The sequence below is a fragment of the Micromesistius poutassou genome, assembly GCF_964030765.1.
Source record: "Micromesistius poutassou genome assembly, chromosome: 21".
In the NCBI taxonomy this organism is placed as follows: domain Eukaryota; kingdom Metazoa; phylum Chordata; class Actinopteri; order Gadiformes; family Gadidae; genus Micromesistius; species Micromesistius poutassou.
In genome coordinates this window covers 4,653,164-4,673,051 of record NC_140291.1, presented here as the reverse complement: position 1 = coordinate 4,673,051, position 19,888 = coordinate 4,653,164, and the positions used below count along the sequence as shown (strand labels likewise).

Sequence of the window (19,888 nt, the reverse complement as noted above, 5' to 3'; positions counted from 1 at the left end):
CAACCATTAATTCAAAGAAATATTTAATAATTCATCGCTGCAGAGAGCAAAGGAAAACGTGACGTCAAATAATTTGATACCTTCCACTGGAGTGCTCCACTGCGCATGCGTGAAAACTAAAGTTCAGAGCTGCTAGCTCTTCTCACTAGCTGCAGCCAGCAGTTACCAGAGGAGGAGACGGAAGCAGGGGGATTTAAAAATATACACACACCACGGACACACAACGCACAAAGTCCCAAATGGCTCCTCGGGCCACCTGAAAGACACCAACGTCGTTATCGCCGTGTATTTACGAAAGCTGAACCTTTTGGGATGGGATTGGTTGTGGAAAAGTTTGTGTTTACTAACGCTAGCCAGTCCGCTAGCTCGGCTAGCTTGCTAGCGTGGAAGGTGTACCAGTGTGTTTAATTTATAGCGGCATGACACTGAAGACTCCCTACTAGTCTTCAGACCAACTCGTCTATCATTTGAGTCCTAACCAGCCGATGTGTTGCCAAGAAACAGTAATACTCGTGTTATTTAAAGCTCTGTACGCATGATGCTTCACTTGTCTTGCTATCAAAGTGTTCACTACACGTGACGGGCTGATTTTCTAATATCACAACCCCACCAACAAACCATTGCAGCGCTTTCACGTAGTCCGCACTCATTCGCGTTAGTCATCAATCAAACCAATTCTCAAGTCGAACTAGTGAAGCGGCCGTCGTTGCCTTGTGTCCCCCGATTGACGGTCTCTTTGGGTTTTACAATCGTACACACAGAAGATATGGATTTTTAATGGGACCCAGAATGTCGTCGGCTTCTATGGTGGCCACTCGCTCCTGAGCGATATCTAAAAACAGCTTGTAGTCGGATAACCATGGGAGGATGTGTCGGTAGAGAGCGAGAAGACACACAGGGCCATGGCTCTTCAAGAAACGGCGGCAGGGCACACAGAAGACGCGGAGGTAATATATGATTACGATCGAAATGTGTGTTTTCTATGTGCATCTAATAGCGTTTGATTGATTCGTTTGATTGTTGCAAGCTACAATAGTGGTTCCAACTTAAAACTATTTTTATTTTTGTTGTAAAAGAAAAAAAAATGTATTGTCCAGTCGATGTCAATGCACTGGTTTTCAAATTCCTCTGAAACATTTATATTATATCTCAATGCAATACAATTTGTCATCCCGTCTTGGCCAATTTGCTGAAATCATGTGGTGTTTTTTTTTAGGAAGCTCTGGTCAGTCAGTCTGGTCAAGGAGGAGGGTGTCAACAGCAGCATGAAAGTCAGACATTCAACTGCTCCTCCCATTTAATCGTTTCCCTTAAATACTCAAGATATTTGACTGCACTACAGCCCTAATTGTTTCATATAAACATTTCATTGGAAGATCCAAGTGTCTCTGACCTGGCCATTGTCAAGAGTCTGTATACCTCCACCACCCAGGTTCCTGCATTTACAGTGCTATGGAACAGCAGAACCTAATCAGTTAAACAAGTGGCACATCCTTGACCGTGGTATTGTGCTTGTAAATCTGAGGCCTTAATGATTCTTGTGCCATTGATTCCCCGATTCTTTGATTATTCCCCTATTGGGACTTCAATGCAAGTCTGTTTGCTACCTACCCTGCTTCCCGATAATGTTCTTATGAAGATAAACATTGGCTACCTGCCACATTCTTCTCTTCTTACATTTGGCTTTGGTTGTGGCCAGTGGTATTTGGCCAGCCACTGAAGCACTTACACCAAGTGACGCTGTATTTACAAGGAGAAGGATTTGAACAGCACAGGACTCCACGCCCTCCATTTGGCAAGAGTTTCGGTGTTGTCTCGTACTCTCGTTGTGAGGCCCTAAGACGCACACTTGTTGCCAATGTTGAATATAAACTCCTCGTTAAGATGCCTGAATTCATGGCACATTGTGTTTAACGTTGTGTGGGATATGCTGGCTGTGAAATGATAGATGTTATTGTGTTCACTCTGTGACAAATGATCAGAAGGCAACCTTCTCCAGATGCTGATACTTCTGCGGGGTTTGGCATGTACCTGGTGTACCATTTTTAGAACGGCTTTTCCTTCATCTAAACTGTATCTGTATGGGTGGTCTTAAGTTTGGAGAGGAGAGCCTGGCAATACCTATGGACCAAAATCATATTTTCTTTAGTTTGTGAATTGTAGGGAAAAGGTCTTTGCACTGAATGTGACTTCCCAGGTTCCGCCATGTTCCACCAAGGCTGATTTTCTGTGTACGTCATTTTCTTATAATTCTTATGTATACTTTTCTCACAATTCATTTAATGAAAGTAACAGTATTTTGAATCCCCAATTAATATTAATAATTACTGTTCATTTAGTTGGAAACTGTCTGGAAAATTGTAGAGGTTAATTTGCACTAACCATTACTATTTCTGATGGCGGGAATGTTCAGTTATATTTGATTGTTTAAACATGCTGGGCTCACCTCAACTAGTGTCTCCTGCTGTGCTGGCTCCAATGTAGAGTAACATAAAAATTATGGTTTACAAAAGCAAATGGACAGTGGATGGCCTAACATTTTTTATCAAGATTAGGATTTTGAAATATCATCTCATTAACAATTTAAGTGCGAGTCTCGTGGCAAAAAGTGAGATGCAAGAAAAAGGCATTGGCAAGAAAAAAATTAATTTAAGAAAATCCTTATCAAACCGTACAAAGTCCCACTCCCTATACATAACTCTGGTTTCAAAGGTGCAAAAGCGTGATACCTTTACCTCCAGGTTATTTTCAAGTGCTCGCCAAGATTCCCTGGCGTCGTGATAGTGTTGTAGCTTGTATCATCTCATCCTGATGGCTATCAGCAGGGACACCTTGCCAGGCTTCCAAGCTAGCAACAAGTCAAAACGTGTCACGTCTCACAGCGAGGACCTACACTGAGCACAACAAGGTGTTCCACTGGGGCTCTGGTGGGCTCCAGGTGGCATGTTGTTGATGTGTGCTTTTTGCTCTTTAAGTGATAGCGGTTCATTATGCTTGTATGTTAATTACCACACATTTGGTTGTTGGTTTGGTATGATGAAGTATTAAACAATATCATTTCCTTGTCGTACAGTTGATGGAAATGATGAGGGATGACCTAGATGTAATGTCTTCCACTGCCGGTGTGGACATTTTTTGGTATTTTATTTGATGTTATTGCTTAATCCTTAAATGGTTTCGTTCCTTGGAACTCTGAGCAGCCCCCGGTGGTGGATGAGTATGAGAAGATATGTGCTCGCTGTGCCTGCTTCAGATGGCCTGTATGGAGGGCAACAGGTTCTTCAACCTCAGAACAGGTTGTTGGTGATGAATCAAAAGTATTATCGTCCCCTTCAAAGGATAATATTTAAGCTTAATATGTCGATTGTTTCCCTGGATATCCTGCTGGTCTCTCTGTGGATTAACTGATAACTCATTGCTGTTCACCTCAGTTGCTCCTCTGTGTCATAATAAAAATTTTGGTTCTAGCTGACAATGTGGCAGCGACCTTTAAACCCTATCCCCAGGGTTCACACTGCCTCTCCACAAACCTCCCACAGTTCTTGCTGATGCTTTTTCAATGTTCTCCTGTGAATTGAATCTGGTATGGTGGATTTCATGGTGACATCACTCAGCAAAGGGCATATTTCGATGCCACTGGTTGTTGTCAACCACTGTGGCTGGTTAATTTAAAGGGTGTCAATTTTGCAATATGTTGACAGGAGATTGTCAGCATATTCTGTAATTGAATAGAGGTCGACTTCTGGCCAGCCATCAATCTCTTTATCCATCCATCCATGCATGCATGCATCCATCCACCATCTATTCAGCCATACATCCCCTTGATAATAGAGACCATCTGTCTTTCCAAATGCAATTTTAAAGAAAGAATTTAACCAGTTTTTCTGTCAGAGCATTACATTTCTGAGGTCTGTTTTGAGGGGAATATGTTAAAAACAAACATCTGCTTCAGGTGTTGGAATCGTTTGGTGTTTTTATTGTGTTTGTGTGCTCCAAAGAGGCTAGTGCTTGACTATGTCAAGTTCCTCCCAAATTAAACAAAAACAAAAGCTTAGAATCCGTAGTGCTTGGTTGGACCAAACATTTACGCTCTGGTCTCCACTGAATTCCCTCTGACGCATGGCAACCTACTGAAGAAGACATTGCTGATGTATGAAATAGACCAGAAATGAACACTGGACCAAGCAGAATGTGGATAACGCCCTGGATTTATTTGTATTGCGGGGACGAGAATACGCCATGAAGGAACATAAATATACAGGGCCAGAGAGACGCCACCTTTTGTGCCACAACTCACTCTCTTAAGACAAAACACTATGTAGGGCTAGAAAGGATCTGGAGTCCAGCATGTTGTTGGCCTTTCCCGAGACTGAACTTGGTTGGGTTTGTGATCGTTGTGCGTAGTTTATGAGCCGTTTCATAAGCCAGGCTTCGTGGTAACCTTGAATCATGCAGCAGTGGCAAATCAACTCAGAAGAGGCCCCTGGTGATGAAAACGCCTTGCTATTCCCTCATACGCCCGTTAAACACTTTGGCGTGTGCGTCGATAACGTCGTTTCCGGGCATTGTTGAACTGGGTCATCCCGGTTTCTCTGGTTGCTGTGGCGATTGACCGTTTGTTGTTTTGCTTCTCATTAAGACAGACTGGAAAGGTCCCATGCGGGGAGTGGCCCATTCCTTCGCCCTCACTTTCTTCTGTGCAGTTTGGATGGTTGAACTACTCCAGCACTTTGTTTTTCTCAATGATTGCTCTTCTATTTTTAAATAGAAATTACATAATTGTGGGTTTCATTATGTAGAGGTAAATGATTGATTTTAATTGAAAAGGGCAATGGCCATTTTTCTGTTCAAAGGTATGAAGAGAATGCCCTCTGTCCCTGGCCCAGAGGGCTGTTTCATGTCTAATAAGCACATTGGACAAACCGTAAAAAACAAAGTACCACCTGGCTGTCTTTAGCTTAGTGGCACCCTTCCAACTGATACGTTGGATCCCTTTCTCCAATTAAATTAATGTCTGGCTATATGATGTCATGTTATTTGTTGTTTCTCTGCTTTGAAACCTTTGCTTTGGGATATCCAGGTGGTACCTTGTTTTCCCCCTTGTGATCCGCCTCTCGGACACAGGTTTGGGTAGCAAGGAAATCAGTTACATTCACATCGAACACAGCATTTTTCTAGTCTGCCGTAGAATTGCACAACCCCCACCCCTCCTGTGTTTGTTGGTCTTTTACTTTGTGAAACATATGCTCCATTTTAAAAATAGTGAATATGTTCCAGGCAAAGCACTCTATTGTCTTGCCACTTGGACACATTCATTTGTGACTCATTGTTACAAAGGATGATGAATGTGTTGAAATTGCTTTGCATATCCATTCTAATTGGCTTCCCCTTGCCAAGTGTTATGTTCATGACATCAGAGGCGTTGCTTTGCACTACGCGTGCTCCACTTTGATTCCCCCTCAGTACTATGGAACATAGTCATGTTGTGCTTTACATGCTCACTGAGCACCCGTCAGATATTCTGGGTTCCATCCCCAATGGCCACCTGTGACCTCTTCAGCCGTCCTTAAACAAAAGATCCCCTATCCTACCTACTACTTAATGACCCGAGTTCATCATAAATCACTTTAGATAAAAGTGTTTGACTAAATCACTGGTACTGAGCTGGTACTCCAGTATTTATCAAATTTCCCATCGAGGGACCATAAAGCTCTGCACCTTTTTATGACGTCTTCCTTCCTGGGTGCCATTGCCATTTGTATCCATGTTTTTGGACTGTTTCCTTGAGTCGGGGACCATGAGGGCCCTGGTGTAACTGCAGCCTGCTGATAGTAGGGACGCTCCTAGGATGACACACACACACACACACACACACACACACACACACACACACACACACACACACACACACACACACACACACACACACACACACACACACACACACACACACACACACACACACTGCTGCTAATCCTACACCACCTCACCCTGGTCTCGACTCCTCCTTGTACTTCACAGCTATAAATAATTTGTTTCACGGAAAGGAGACCCCTTTGGATTGTTGCTCCATGTCCTCCTCCTCTTTACTCTCAGCTGGGTCGTTTTTCCCATGCTTGTTGTAGGAGCATATCACCGGTGTAAGCACAAGATGTTTCCACAACAGTATTCGTAATTACTGCTTGTGTGGGCATATTGTCAGTGTGCATGTGTGTGTTCTCCCTAGTACACTGTTGACTCCCACAGAACGGGGAAGAGAGGCTGTGTGTTGCTGTGACTCATCTGCCCGATCCGGTGCAGTACCATCCATTTTAAAAAGAGCAGCACTTGACCTACTCTTAGCGGGCCGTGCGTCGCACGCTCCTGGGGGAGGGCTGACCCTGTGCTTATCCAAGTGTGCAGCATTATTACATTAACCTATTCATTCCCCCATGTAATTGAGTGGTGTTTAGCAGGTGTCTGTTGTGGTTATCGGGTGGCTTAAGGTATTGGATTATAAATTGAGCCCCTCTATGAACAGGTTCAACACATCAAGATAGATTATTTTATATTGACGCATCAAATGGCCTCTGTGGACACACAGTGACACCTGCCCACAGGTGACAGCGTTCTTTACACCAAAGATCTGATTACACATCACGGTCTTTCCTGCTACGTTTTCCGGTTCATTCCGTCCGGCAGGGAAAACAGATAACAGAAACATGTGAGGCCGTGTCATGGTCACCGATGGTAACGATCACCAGATGTCACTGAATTTGTCGGCATGGAAACCATTTTGTCGAAATCGACGACACAGACCATAAATGCAAGCGCAGTTATGGTCGCGAGACGCCCTGTCTTTTATTATTTATTAAAATGAATGTCCCTTGCCTCTCTTCCAGGCCGCAACGAGCCCCTGAAGAAGGACCGGCCCAAGTGGAAGAGCGACTACCCCATGACGGAGGGCCAGCTGCGCAGCAAGCGGGACGAGTTCTGGGACACGGCGCCCGCCTTCGACGGCCGCAAGGAGATCTGGGACGCGCTGAAGGCCGCCGCCGTGGCCCTGGAGTGTAGCGACCACGAGCTGGCCCAGGCCATCGTAGACGGAGCCAGTATCACCCTGCCCCATGGTGAGGGGAGGGCACACACACACACACTCACACTCACTGATGTACATTCACAACCTCACTCTATCTCCAGCCCACTCTCTCAATCTCACTTTCAAACTCCCTGACACATTTTCAAACTATCTCTCACACAATTTCAATCTCACTCTCTCTAACTCACTCACAATCTCAGATACTATGTCGACGATGCACAATTGCACACTTTTCAACACTCGACCACAATCTGAACTCACTCACACACAGTGGACTCTCCAATTCGTACATTCACACTGGGGCTAAGTGACAAGTGCAGTCAGGCAGTGGCGCCACCAGTCTCGTACTCAGTGTACAGTTACCTTCTATAACGTTACACTACCTTGCAATATCTGGCTGGATGCTAACTGCATTACCTTGCATCATACTTGTACAGTGCAACCAAAGTTAGGGTTGAATCCCTTATATGAAAGTCTGCTCGTATAGCTTTATTTTCTTTTTTAAACTTGTTTTCTACTGGTATTTAAATGTACACTTTCATAGTTTCACGTGTATATATATATATATATATATATATATATATATATATATATATATATTCAGGCTTCAGTCTGACAGTCATTCAGGCGTTCAAACATTGTCTGTACACGCTTCCTGTGTATGCGAAGCCAGGAGGAAAATGGCTGAGATTCTAGCGCTGCCCTCCCCATGAGTGTCTGGTACTGCAGTGATCCCGTCACCTGGGGGGTCGTGACGGGATGTGCGGATGGCTGCAGCGGCGGAGACGCCCGCTGGGTGACGGGGCGGCCGTGTCACCACGTCCGCCCCTATTCAGGTCACCTTCCTCGGGTCGTCTGCCGGGACTTCTCCCCTTGCACCAAATAGGAGCCCGCAGCCAAACTAGGTCAAGGCAGCCCTTGTGTTGCGTACAGTAGTTGACACGGTACTGATGATGGTCCTGGTGTAGGATATCGATATGCTAAAAACAGGGTATAGTGTCAATATACGATACCCTTTTTAAATTATTATAATAACCTGATAATGTCTTTATCATAATTTAGCTATTTCTTTGAAATGAGATTTCTCAGATTGCTCCAAAAGAGATGTCTGTATTGTGATCCTCTCTGTGACTCCAGTGTAGCAGTTTGAATTGTTAATTTAGCACAACAGTTTGTGCTTTGCCAAGTATAGATATAGATTAGAGCTCTCTTGTGCCCTTTACTCTGCCCCCCAGTGGCATCATCCGCACACTGCAGCTGTATAAATTGGGTCTAAGCACTTGGTTGACACATCCTGACGTAGAAGGATTCATAAGTTGCACATCAGCTACACTGATGACCTAAATTTGCCTCTTAGAACACAATATCATAGCACCTCATAAATTGTGTCGTTCATTGTCATAAGACACTCACTGTACAGAATGACCACGTTATGATGCACTTGTGTTAATAAAACTGACCTTTGACTTCAATAGTCAGCTGGACTATAACCCTGGGACAGCAATAAGCTCACACAGAACATCGATCCTAGGCCAAGCCTTGGGGCTGTTCCACACTATTCTTTTATTATTGTTGTTCTTGTTCTTCTTTTTAAATCCTAACGTCCTCTTTCCCCCCAACCCCAGGTACGTTGACTGAGTGCTATGACGAGCTGGGCAACCGCTACCAGCTGCCCGTTTACTGCCTCGCCCCCCCGGTCAACCTCATCTCAGAGCGCAGCGATGAGGACCCCAGCGACAGCCCTGAGCCCCCCGTAGCCCCCAAGAAAGAGTTCCAGCTCAAGGTACCGCTCCACTGGGTTTATCTGACGATGTCCGTTCTCCTGATATCAATTATTTGTTACCTTTTTTTGTGTTTTTCCTCCCTTTCAGTTAACCACGTTCCTCAGGCGTTGTTATCTTACCACGGAGTGCCTGGAATGAGGTGCTCCAATTGAGCGATATAAGCGAGAGATAGAGAGAGCAAGACGTCTGATCATGCTTTTGAGGGAGCGATATCCATTTCAGTAATATTGATTTAGCGGCGAGAGAAGGAAGGCCCGCCGATAGAGGGACACCCGTTTTCGTTACATTTTTCTGAGATTGCTTCGTCAAACCACCTCACATTTATTCTGCTTGTCTTTGCGGTTGTTCTTGTTTTCCTTGGAATTTATAGAATGTAAATTGTGGAAGTTCGGGATAACGCTTCATGACCCCCTCGCAGTCTTTACACACTCGGGATTTGTTTTAACTAGCCTGGGAACCAGACAAATGTGTTATTTGCTCTAGCAAATAAAAATATGTAACCACCATTTGCGTTGCTCCGTCCAGGTACGGATGTCCACGGGGAAGGACCTCCGCCTCAGCGCCAGCATGGCGGACACCATCGGCCAGCTGAAGAAGCAGCTCCACGCCCAGGAGGACATCGACGCCACCCACCAGCGCTGGTTCTTCTCCGGCAAGCTGCTCACGGACAAGACGCGGCTGCAGGACACCAAGATCCAGAAAGACTTTGTCATCCAGGTCATCGTCAACCCCCTGGCGTCCCTGGCCCACCCGCCCTCCCCTGCCTCCGGCCCTGCCCCCCTCCCGGCGCCCACCCCCTCCGTGACAACAACCACCGCCATCACATCCACCATTTCAATCACCTCCTCCTCCTCCGCCCTGGCCAACACCACCCCCGCCCCCGACTCCAACTGAGCAGGGTTGGTGGGTGTGGGGGGGGGGGGGAGGACCCCCGGGGGGTCGCAGAGGAACCTCTCAGCGCTGGGACAGGAACCGCTCTAACACGAAACCCACTGTGGAGAACGCACAGAGGAGAACTCTAAAGGCGGGAGAACAATATGGCGCAAAAAGAAACACTGAAGTGCTGCTTTTCTTTTGTTGTTGTTCCTGTCCCCCTTTTCGGGTTTCGGTTTTACCACTGCTGGTGTACATCTCTCTTGCTCGCCATTTCTCTCGCTTTCTCTGGAGCTTGGTTCAGTGCTGCTTCGAAGAGCTCACCCACTCGCCCCACAGCGAACCCCCTCTCGTCACGGTGGAGCTCGGAGCTCCTGCAGGTCTCCACTCCTCCCACGTGGACCTGGTCCCTCCCGCTTCCTCTCTCTGTGAGATGCAGGGACTCTGCCCTCTGCACTCTTGACTGATGCGCTGATGCAAAGTGCCAATTGAAAACTTGAGTCGCCCCGTCGCTGATTGTAAAGCACATTTCTGCTCTGGACTATCGGCATCTCCTTCTCCTTAACGCCTGCTGCAAAGCCTTTCTTATCAAACACAGTGGGGTGTGGTGGGGTGGGGGGGCGGTAAAGTTAGAGCGAGAGCTGCGTACCACTTGGTGACTTAACGATTGGTTATTAACATTTTCTCTCCCTTCTTTAATTTTTTTTTTTATTGAAATATTCTAAGACAAGCTTTTTTGCACACTTGGAAGATTATTACTATGTGCTAGATTGTGTGCCTTTAATGAATCAAGATGAAAACACAAAGGGTTTAATGTCCTGGGAAAAGCGTTTGTTTCGTTGCTGGTCTTATCCTTTTATCTTCTTTTTTTTCTTTTTACTATTCGCTTTCGATTCAGGACCCTGAAGTGGGATCCAAACCGCTGCCTTTCTTGGAGAATTCTCTAATGACGATGTTGAAGCCTACACACAACATAGACATTTTGTCTGTCTGTTTGAGCCAAGAGGGGTAACCAATTCAGTGTGATTTCTACATGGTCCACATTGTTTCAAGTTGTTTGTACAACCCATGCTGTACAGCATACGCATTACAAGATGATGGTCGTTAATGCCGTTTGCTGAGGAACTAGGGACAAAAATATATCTATAAATGTAATGTTTTTATGTATATTGAATTCGTTTATTCATAATAATTCCTGCCGGTTAACTAAAACAACGGCTGTCAAATGGGGAAACACCGGGCATACTATGATACAACAACATGGTGTATGTTTATGGCATCAGTTCTCATTGCGAGATGCGATGAGAACTGTGTTTTGGCTGTTGGCTGTTTTGGCTGTGGCTGGTGTGATATTTTATTACGCTACTAGCCATTCTCAAGAATCTTCTTGCACTGGTCTTGGTAGTAGTGGTTGTGGGGGGTGGAGTTTTCCCAGTGTCTCAGACATTCAAATCATTCTCCCAGACGCCCATGACTTGGTTATGAGGCTGGGGAGTGTAATGGAACCTGCAGACGGTGATGTAGGATAGGTGGACCCGACAAAGTTAATGCATGAGTTGACTGATTTATCAGCCACAGCCAAAACGTACGCAAGTATGAGGGAGGGCCACATGTATACATCACATCATGGGTTCTTTTATATCACCGTTGTTTTTTTGCAATCCCATCTTGAATATCGCTGCCACAGAGAACATGAGACCATGTTCTTCAGTTACTTAGGAGGTGGATGGGTCAAACTTTTCAGACCTTAAGCGTACCGCAATCATTGGCTATCCAGAAGGTCCTCTGGGAAATGTCTTTCAGGTTTCTCCTTGAGTTTGTTTTCTACTCAAATGCGAGTGCATTTCACCTCTCTCCTCCACTTTATGGGTGTGCAATATAATGATAATTGACCTTGTGGACGTGTGTCACATGAGTGCTCCATGGGGTTCAGTGAAGTACGGTGGGGTGTAAGGGTGCGTGTACAAACCTTTCATGATGGTGCGATAATCACTCACACAACACAGTCATGTATACACTCAGTTTAAACTGTTCAAACATTCAGAGCTATTGTCCTTTTGCCTCACAGCTTAAGTTATGACACCTCTTTGTCTTGGCACACTGCTGGTGTATTGGTTAAAGAACAGGTTTATACACACACTTACACTTACACACTTGATCCTAAAGCTGTTATCCATGAGAACTGGATTCATGGCCTTCCCATGCATGGAAAGGTCACAAAAGGATTAGAATTGGTTCTGACCAGATTCTAGTTTCTGACTGGCCTTGGGAATAAATCATGTATGAATAAATCAATCCACTCTGCAGATTTGGCCCTTGTTTGCCGTTACCTGCCATTATCTTAGCCGTTACCTGAGCTGTTATTGTGACTCTCTTGTCCCAGAGTTTCTTCTATTTTAGACCATCTGACCCTTTTTTTTTGTTTATGACTTTGCTTATGTACTCGTACGTCTGTTCTGTTTATGTGCGTGTATGCGACCACATCTACATAGTGGTTTGGTTTAGAGACGGGCTGTTTTTGATATTTTATGGGTTGTTTTGTAGTGTATTGTATTGGAGTGTGTTATTTCTTTTTATTTTTTTTGGGGTGGGCGGGAGGGGGTTTGTACACTGAACACTAGCTCGGGCATAATCAGTATACTCATTACATACATGCAGACACTTGGCTCAGACACACATTTTCATGTCACACAGTTGATTCATATTAAGTAATCTGGATGCTGAACTTGTACGGAAGCCATTAAAGGATGTGGATGTTTTGAGGGCCTATCAGTAGCCACTAGTGCATCAATCCTCTCTATACACTAAAGGCTTTTGCAGTTAAAATCAAACGTTCCCCATGGCTGGAAAAAGGAACGCCGCAGTCCTACTTGAGAAAATAAACAAATATATAAAAAACTTGACTCATGAAATATTATTTTATAAAATGCTCACCGTGATATAGATGTGTACAGATAATATTGTCTAAGTCCAAGGTGAGACTTAAGTAATTATTATATCCTAACGGTTAAATACATACCTAAAACATATTTTGGAAATGGTGTGTATTTCTATGCTAATAGATTTTTTTTTTTGACAGTTTTTAAACTAATAAAATCTAACTATTGTAAAAAAAACAAAACAATGGTAACGTTCTGCCAGTGATTATTTCTCTTTTCAAGGGAAGGACAGTTCATGTTTTTCCAATAAATACTTTTATGTCACAGTATTTTGTGATTTGTATTTCATTTCAGTGAAAAAAGGGGAGATGTAGTTTGTATCTTTCATTTCGGTGTAGAATTTTTGGAATAAAACTCTGGCCAAAAACATAACTGAATAGCCCTAACCCTAGCCTTTTCTAACTATCGGCCTGCCTAAACATTTCCATGGCTTAGCGGATATGCCTGATCTTTGGCCGTATTCTCAAAGATCAAATACCCAACCTTACACATGTAGTTGGGCCTTGATATCTGGATTTAATTGCACCGCTTTATGGAAGCCAGATACAGTCAAACATACATGGAAAGGAAAAGGAAAATTAAAGAAATAAGGCAACTAGTGACCTGATTTAGTCAGTTAAAACAGTTTAAAGTATTTCAGTACTCGTATTCATTAATGTTTAAAAATATATATTAATTAAGAAAATGGAAATGGTCAGGATGAGTTATGATTGTTTAATACATCAGTTAAATCGACTCTTCACCAGCAGATGGTGCTCTACCTATGGGAATAGAAGCCTCACACCTCTGATGGTTTTCAGATGAGGGAACAAAGCACTGATTCAGTGGCAAAGTTTGAACGATGACAAATTATGCTGTGTATTGTTTATATGATAAATGACAATGTACACATCACGTGTTTAGCAGTAGCTTCAATGGGGTATTAATTTATTTGGTCCATAACCTTCAAAGTTCCAAGTAATAACTGGGAACTCCCAGCCATTTGGTAAAAAAAGAAATAAACATTTTAAAATAACATCAATATTGTTCAACAATGTGTACGTGTTTACATTGGTTATGCAGAATGCAACGCTGTTCGTTTTTCTTTTGTTTCTTTCCCTCGGTAAGTGCAGTTACCGTAACTGCGGTGTAACAGCGGCCAGGAAAAACCCCCTACTGACGGTGGGATTTCACAGGGGCGCCGTTGTTGGGCGCCGTTGTTGTTGCGCAATGTTCGCTCCGCGCCTGGAGGTCAGCCCCGTGCCGAGCAGCCTCTTATTCCGCCTCTCTAAAGCAGGCGCCACGGCAGCCCTGCCTCAGTGAGGGGCAAAGTGCTTTGGGAGGATCATACGAGTTAGAGAAATCCCCCCAACTTTAAGTTTGTTACGGTTTTAAGTTAACCACGTTCCGGTGGTGACTCTTTCTTGCATGTGTTGGTGATTGGGGAAAATGTGGAAAAACTCATCATATCGTCAATGTTAATCATACTTTATGCAATAAGAATGTAAATGCCATCAGTGATTTGTGAATTATACGACAGCTTTCTGCCATGGTTGTAGATCACTGGTAACGTCCATATAAACACCTGTTGCCTGGAAACGGTACTCCATGAGAAGCGGCTAATGTCTGCCCTATATGGAGCTAAGGAAAAAGATGGTCACTCACCAATAACACTGTTACGAACTGACAATGTATGATTTACAACAAGTTATGTCCCCAATGAGGGAAATTATTGAGTCCCTGTGTGTGTGTGTGTGTGTGTGTGTGTGTGTGTGTGTGTGTGTGTGTGTGTGTGTGTGTGTGTGTGTGTGTGTGTGTGTGTGTGTGTGTGTGTGTGTGTGTGTGTGTGTGTGTGTGTGCGTGTGTGTGGTTTCTCAAATATGCATTTTCATTATGTGAAGAAAATGGGCTGTACCGGACTCGAGACAGAGGCTAACAAGACATTTGAGTCTTTATGATACTGATGGTTAGCATGAGCAAGTGGTTAGCATCAAGGAGAATCATTTACACTATATTACGATCATGTTTATGATGCTCTCAATTATTTTAAAATTATTTCCAAATTATCAGCAAAGAAATTAGTATATCATATTTAGATTCAGCTACTTTCCCAATCGCAAAAATTTCATGAAAAAATGCAGATATCGATAATAATCGAAATAAATGAATAATGAATTCATTTATCTTTGGATGATGCAGGCAGTTGCATGGTCACAGATGACCTCATAACAATTATATAATTACAACAGTGTGTATTGCATCATGCACATGCAGTAGAGGTTCCAGAGGAACAAAATTCACACAGCGGTTATTAATGAGTGCAAATAAGTAAACGGGCTGTTAGGCATGTGTCTAGATGGGATCTCCTCAGCTCTCATTCAGCAGATGCTTCCATTGAAATGGACTGACAAGGAGTTCAGGAACACAGTAGACATGCTCAGGTAGGCTGCGACATACAGGATTGAACCCAGTAACTTTTGGTTGGGAGTCGAGCAGGCTAGCCTAACCATAACGCCACACTGCTACCCAGCCTGTGCTCGAACCACGGACGCTTAAAGGCCAACGACCAGCTAACAGCTTAGCCCAATGACTGCAGACATTCAACTTTGCGCTGTAGCAATGAACATTCTACACTCCACCTTGGTGGTCTTTACTGTTCTTCTTAAAGGTGACATATTATACCACCAGGTGTGAGTGTGATTAGCCGTTACAAGCCGTTTCGAAAATCGGCCACTTCTGACATCACAAGTGGTGGGCATGTCCACCCGGTCCTAGATGTATGACGGATAGATGAGCAACGTTTGCTACAGTCCACTGGGTAGGCTGGTAGACTGATCTATCCAGCACACATGGACACGCCCACTTGTGATGTCAGAAGAGGCCGTTTTCAAAACGGATTGTAACGGCTATCACACTCACACCTGGTGGTATAATATGTCACCTTTAAGGACACAGGGAGGTGATGTTTGAACCGGTTTATTGCATAGTTTGAGGATAATGATAGATAGAGCAGGCGGTGTAACATGCTGCCATGTAGGAGCTCTCCCTGAGTATGTGTGTGGAAATGGCTGCTTTCACCTGTGCACATTAATTGATCAATGTACAAACAGCCCCCAGAGTCCAAGCAGTTTGACTCGGGCCAGGTGGTTCAACCGCACTTTACACAAAGCATTCCTTAGGGTTCTGAAGTGAGGTTGGTTTACCGTAGAGGACCCATGTCAATCCCATTACCCTGTAGCCACAACACTAGCCTGCGCACAAGCGTCTCCATCCAACCCACCCATGGAGCAGACACTTTTAATCAAGGTGACTTCACAAGGCGACTTTTCAGCATCACACGAGTGGGGCTGGTTAACAATCAAAGCAAAGCCATTGACATTACTGCCATTACGTGCAACCTGTAAGGAGAGGTCTGGTTCTCTGAAGACCAGTGGACAACATGAGGGCTTAGCCCCTGGGCTGGCTGGTTGACAGGCGTCTGCCTTCCCAAGCCCTGTAAACAAGCTTAGTGTCTGAGCCTTTTAAAGGCCATTAACCTACCCCATACCCCTCTACCCTTCTCCCCAGACTACCCCTGCCAAGTGTGCCACACATACACACACACACATGCAAGGCTTATGCATATCCTGTATTACAGCACTGCAGGTCTCAGTGTTACACGGGCTGTTCCAGACCAGAGCCAAAACAACCATCACCTCATGTCGAATCCCAGCTTCACCAGCCAATAGGAATGCTCCGTGCCGACTGCATTTCTAATCATCTGATTGGTCCTTTTGTTTCAAGCAAACATGGTGCAATTCAGTTGTCGGAAGAGAATGAATACAACAGACACAATACAATACAGTGTACAATACAGTACAACACTATACGATGAAATTAAATACAATGAAATACAATACAACATATCACAACGCAATAAAGTCCAAGGGTTGTTGTAGTACCTGCTATAATGTATGTATATAATGTATAATGTATTGGCTATACAAATGAAATTTAATTAACAAATAATTTCCCTCTCTGAGGAAGGGCGGATCAGATAGGCTGTTGATCAAATGATAACATTCGTTTATCTTGTGTCACAGTTGTTTTTGCCTTATTGTACTGTATATGTAAATTTGGCTCTCTCGAATCTGTAAAGCAAACACAAACGAAAAGCAGACTCAGCTGTTTACACTCCAAGACAAATTAGACATCTGTTACTGGGCTAACGTTATTCAAACGAACGGTGAAGTCATACAATTGCGGTGATTTTTTATTTAAACAGAACATCAACATTGACAAGAAGCTGTTCAGGGAAGTGGACGTGACGGTGATGGTTAGGGTTGTTGTATGGATTCCCTACTCGGTGTGGATGATGTCACCCACCAGCCTCAGGCTGCGTTCAAGCCAGACAGACCGACATAGCGTATACACAGGCCACGGCAATCTGTTGATTAGCAGCACACAGTTTCAGGATTATGTTAAGGATATGTTCAAGCTGAAACCAATACTCTGTAGTCTGAGGATAAAATGACCTCCTCCATGACCTAAGTCCAGGTAAGGTTTGAGAGCTTGGATTGTAAAGTCAACTACTCACACTATATACTGTGAAAAGCATGTGGCTCAGAAGGGTGCACAAATATAAATCTCCAATTACTTTTAGTAATAGGAGATTTATTTAGATTTATTAAGGCGTATTGCGAAAAGCAATACGCCTTGGATTAGGTGACCATATAAAGCTGTTTACATTAATCTATACAAAGGGGAAGATGGAAAAAAGTCGCCGCTGCTGCTGTGCACCAGGTTCACCCCATGGTAGGTTCAAAAATGTTCACAGCATTAGTCACCATGGTAACCAAACTGAGAGTATTCTAATCTTGGTTTCCGAAAATTCCCTGATTTCTGATTTAAGATAAGGACAGTTAACGTGGAAATCCAGCTTCTTGAAACCAGGCCCAGGTGGCTGAGCAACACACGCACTGCATTAACCGCACGCACACCGCACATCAAAATACATTCAATCAGATGCACTCAGAACTAGACACACAGACACACACGAAAAGTGTACACCAAGACACACTCACACACAAAGAACAAATACGAAAGCCCACAGACACACAAGACACGTAAATGAACACACACACACACACACACACACACACACACACACACACACACACACACACACACACACACACATGCTTATAAACAGCAGCTTGATTACAGAGAGCAGCTGAGATAGAGCTTGGTCTAAACCACAAGACATGCAGGAATAGAGGAATAGATAGATCTTAGTCTTGGTCACAGCATTTTGACCTATAAAATGTTACGTAAATCCTACATTTTTTAAACAGTAAATGGAAAGATAACTACTACTCACTGCTGACAGCCTAGCTTTATTCCCATATCCAAAAAAGTGGGCCCTATCATAATGTTTTGCTCATATTCTGTGGTACCGTTGTTGGATTCTAAGATGGGGCAGAATAATCTACTGGTTAGCGTAGTAGACTGCTAGCTGAAAGGTTCTGGGTTCGAACCCCACAGTCTAAAAACCTTCTGTGTAGTAAAGGGTTAGGCATTTGCTCTAGGATTCCTACAGGTAGACTGAGGACATTGAGGAATTGAACCCAGTACCTTTTGGGCTGGGAGGCTAATACCCAAGCTACCACATTATTCTGCTTCTAAAACTGTTACGATATTAGGAATAGGGTTAGTTTTAGGGTTCTTATGGTTAGGGTCAGTACTGACATCACACAGAAGGGGCGGTGTTAAAGAAGAAGCCCTTACTGATTGCAGAATGGATGCGCGTGGATGCATCCGTTCTGCTATCGGCTAGTAAGTAAGGGCTTTCTGCAGCAGGTATTTACATGCAAAAACACAAAAAAAACTGTTTCGCTGAAACTGTTTTATATTGTTTCGTCACGCTATTTGAGTTAAACGAGCTCTGTGTTTCGTAAGGAACCAACTCATGTTACATGTCTTGGAATGGTTTTCTGAATGTGTTTAGAAGCCCCAAAAGCGGATAAAGAGCTTGCCCCCATAGGTTAGCATTATAGCTATTCCGTTGCGCCGGCAGTCAGTGCAGATCTCTGGCTTGGTCGAATCAATTTTTCGTCGGGTTTTTAGCTTCCCTCAACATGGGGTGACCCTCAGGAAAACAATAATGGGGTTAAAAATCGCCAGAGTTCTCCTTTAAGGTACTCATTAGCGGTAAATAGCAACAGGTGAGGCTGCAGAGGGGTCAGGAAGTAAGACTCTGAGCTGGTGAGAGTCTCTGGAGGTGGTTCTGCAGGTGAGACTCGGAGTGATTGAACCTAACCCGAGGGACACGCGTTGCTCTTGGCGACACCTCTATGGGAGAACCTTTTGATTGTAAATACACGGTGGAACGGTGGCTGTGGACCTGTGGTGAGTACCTCTTACCTAACCCCCCCCCAGATAGGTAAGATTGCACTCACCCAGGGAAAGCTGTGGAACATACTCCAAGTTCATTGCACCATGTAGGGACAGACTTTAGGTTACAGGCTGACTACCCGGAGGAATAACAAGTGCGGTAGGTCAGTGCGTAACACTAACCTATAATAATGTGACCATCGCAGGGATCCAAACGATGACCTGCTGAGTGGGGCTGGGGGAACGGGGGGATGGGGGGGGGATCATCTATGTGCACAATGCATGCACTCATGGCAGAGCAAGGCACTTCCCCTCACATAAAGGGCCATATTCAAATGGCCAATAAAGCAGCCTACTGTACAGGTTGTAAGTTGAATGTGGCCAATTCAGACCGAGTTGACTTAGAGTGTGTTTGTACACTGCGTGTGTTTGTGTGTGTAGTGTAATTCAGGTTAAGTCTGGCGTGTGTGTGTGTGTGTGTGTGTGTGTGTGTGTGTTTGTGATTTGTAAGGAAATTCCAGAGTTTGTTTGTTTTGGTTTGGTGATGCCACACCTGATTCTCTTTCTCTTGTTTGCAGATACTTTGTCGAGCCGGCCCCCAAAACTACACAAAGAGCATTCCCTCTGTCCCCTATCTACCTATTGGTATCTATCTTTATTACTACCCACCTCTCTGTCTCTCTTTCTCTCTCTCTCTCGCTCTCTCTCTCTCTCTCTCTGTCTCTGTCTCTCTCTCTCTCGCTCTCTCTCTCTCTCTCTCTCTCTCTCTCTCTCTCTCTCTCTCTCTCTCTCTCCCTCTCTCTCTCTCTCGCTCTTTTTCTTCCTCTCTCTCCCACACACTCTTTCATTTTGTTTCTCTCAAA

The 19,888-nt window shown here is 44.2% G+C and overlaps 1 protein-coding gene across 1 annotated transcript; it reads left to right on the top strand.

Moving 5' to 3' along the window:
• Positions 1–183: 183 nt before the first annotated feature.
• On the top strand, positions 184–12,318 carry ubtd1b (ubiquitin domain containing 1b). The gene is made up of 4 exons (XM_084485324.1): positions 184–947; positions 6,882–7,109; positions 8,704–8,861; positions 9,388–12,318. Exons 1-4 carry the CDS (start codon positions 860–862, stop codon positions 9,754–9,756), a joined length of 843 nt encoding a protein of 280 aa, XP_084341450.1. The 5' UTR covers positions 184–859; the 3' UTR covers positions 9,757–12,318.
• Positions 12,319–19,888: the final 7,570 nt, after the last annotated feature.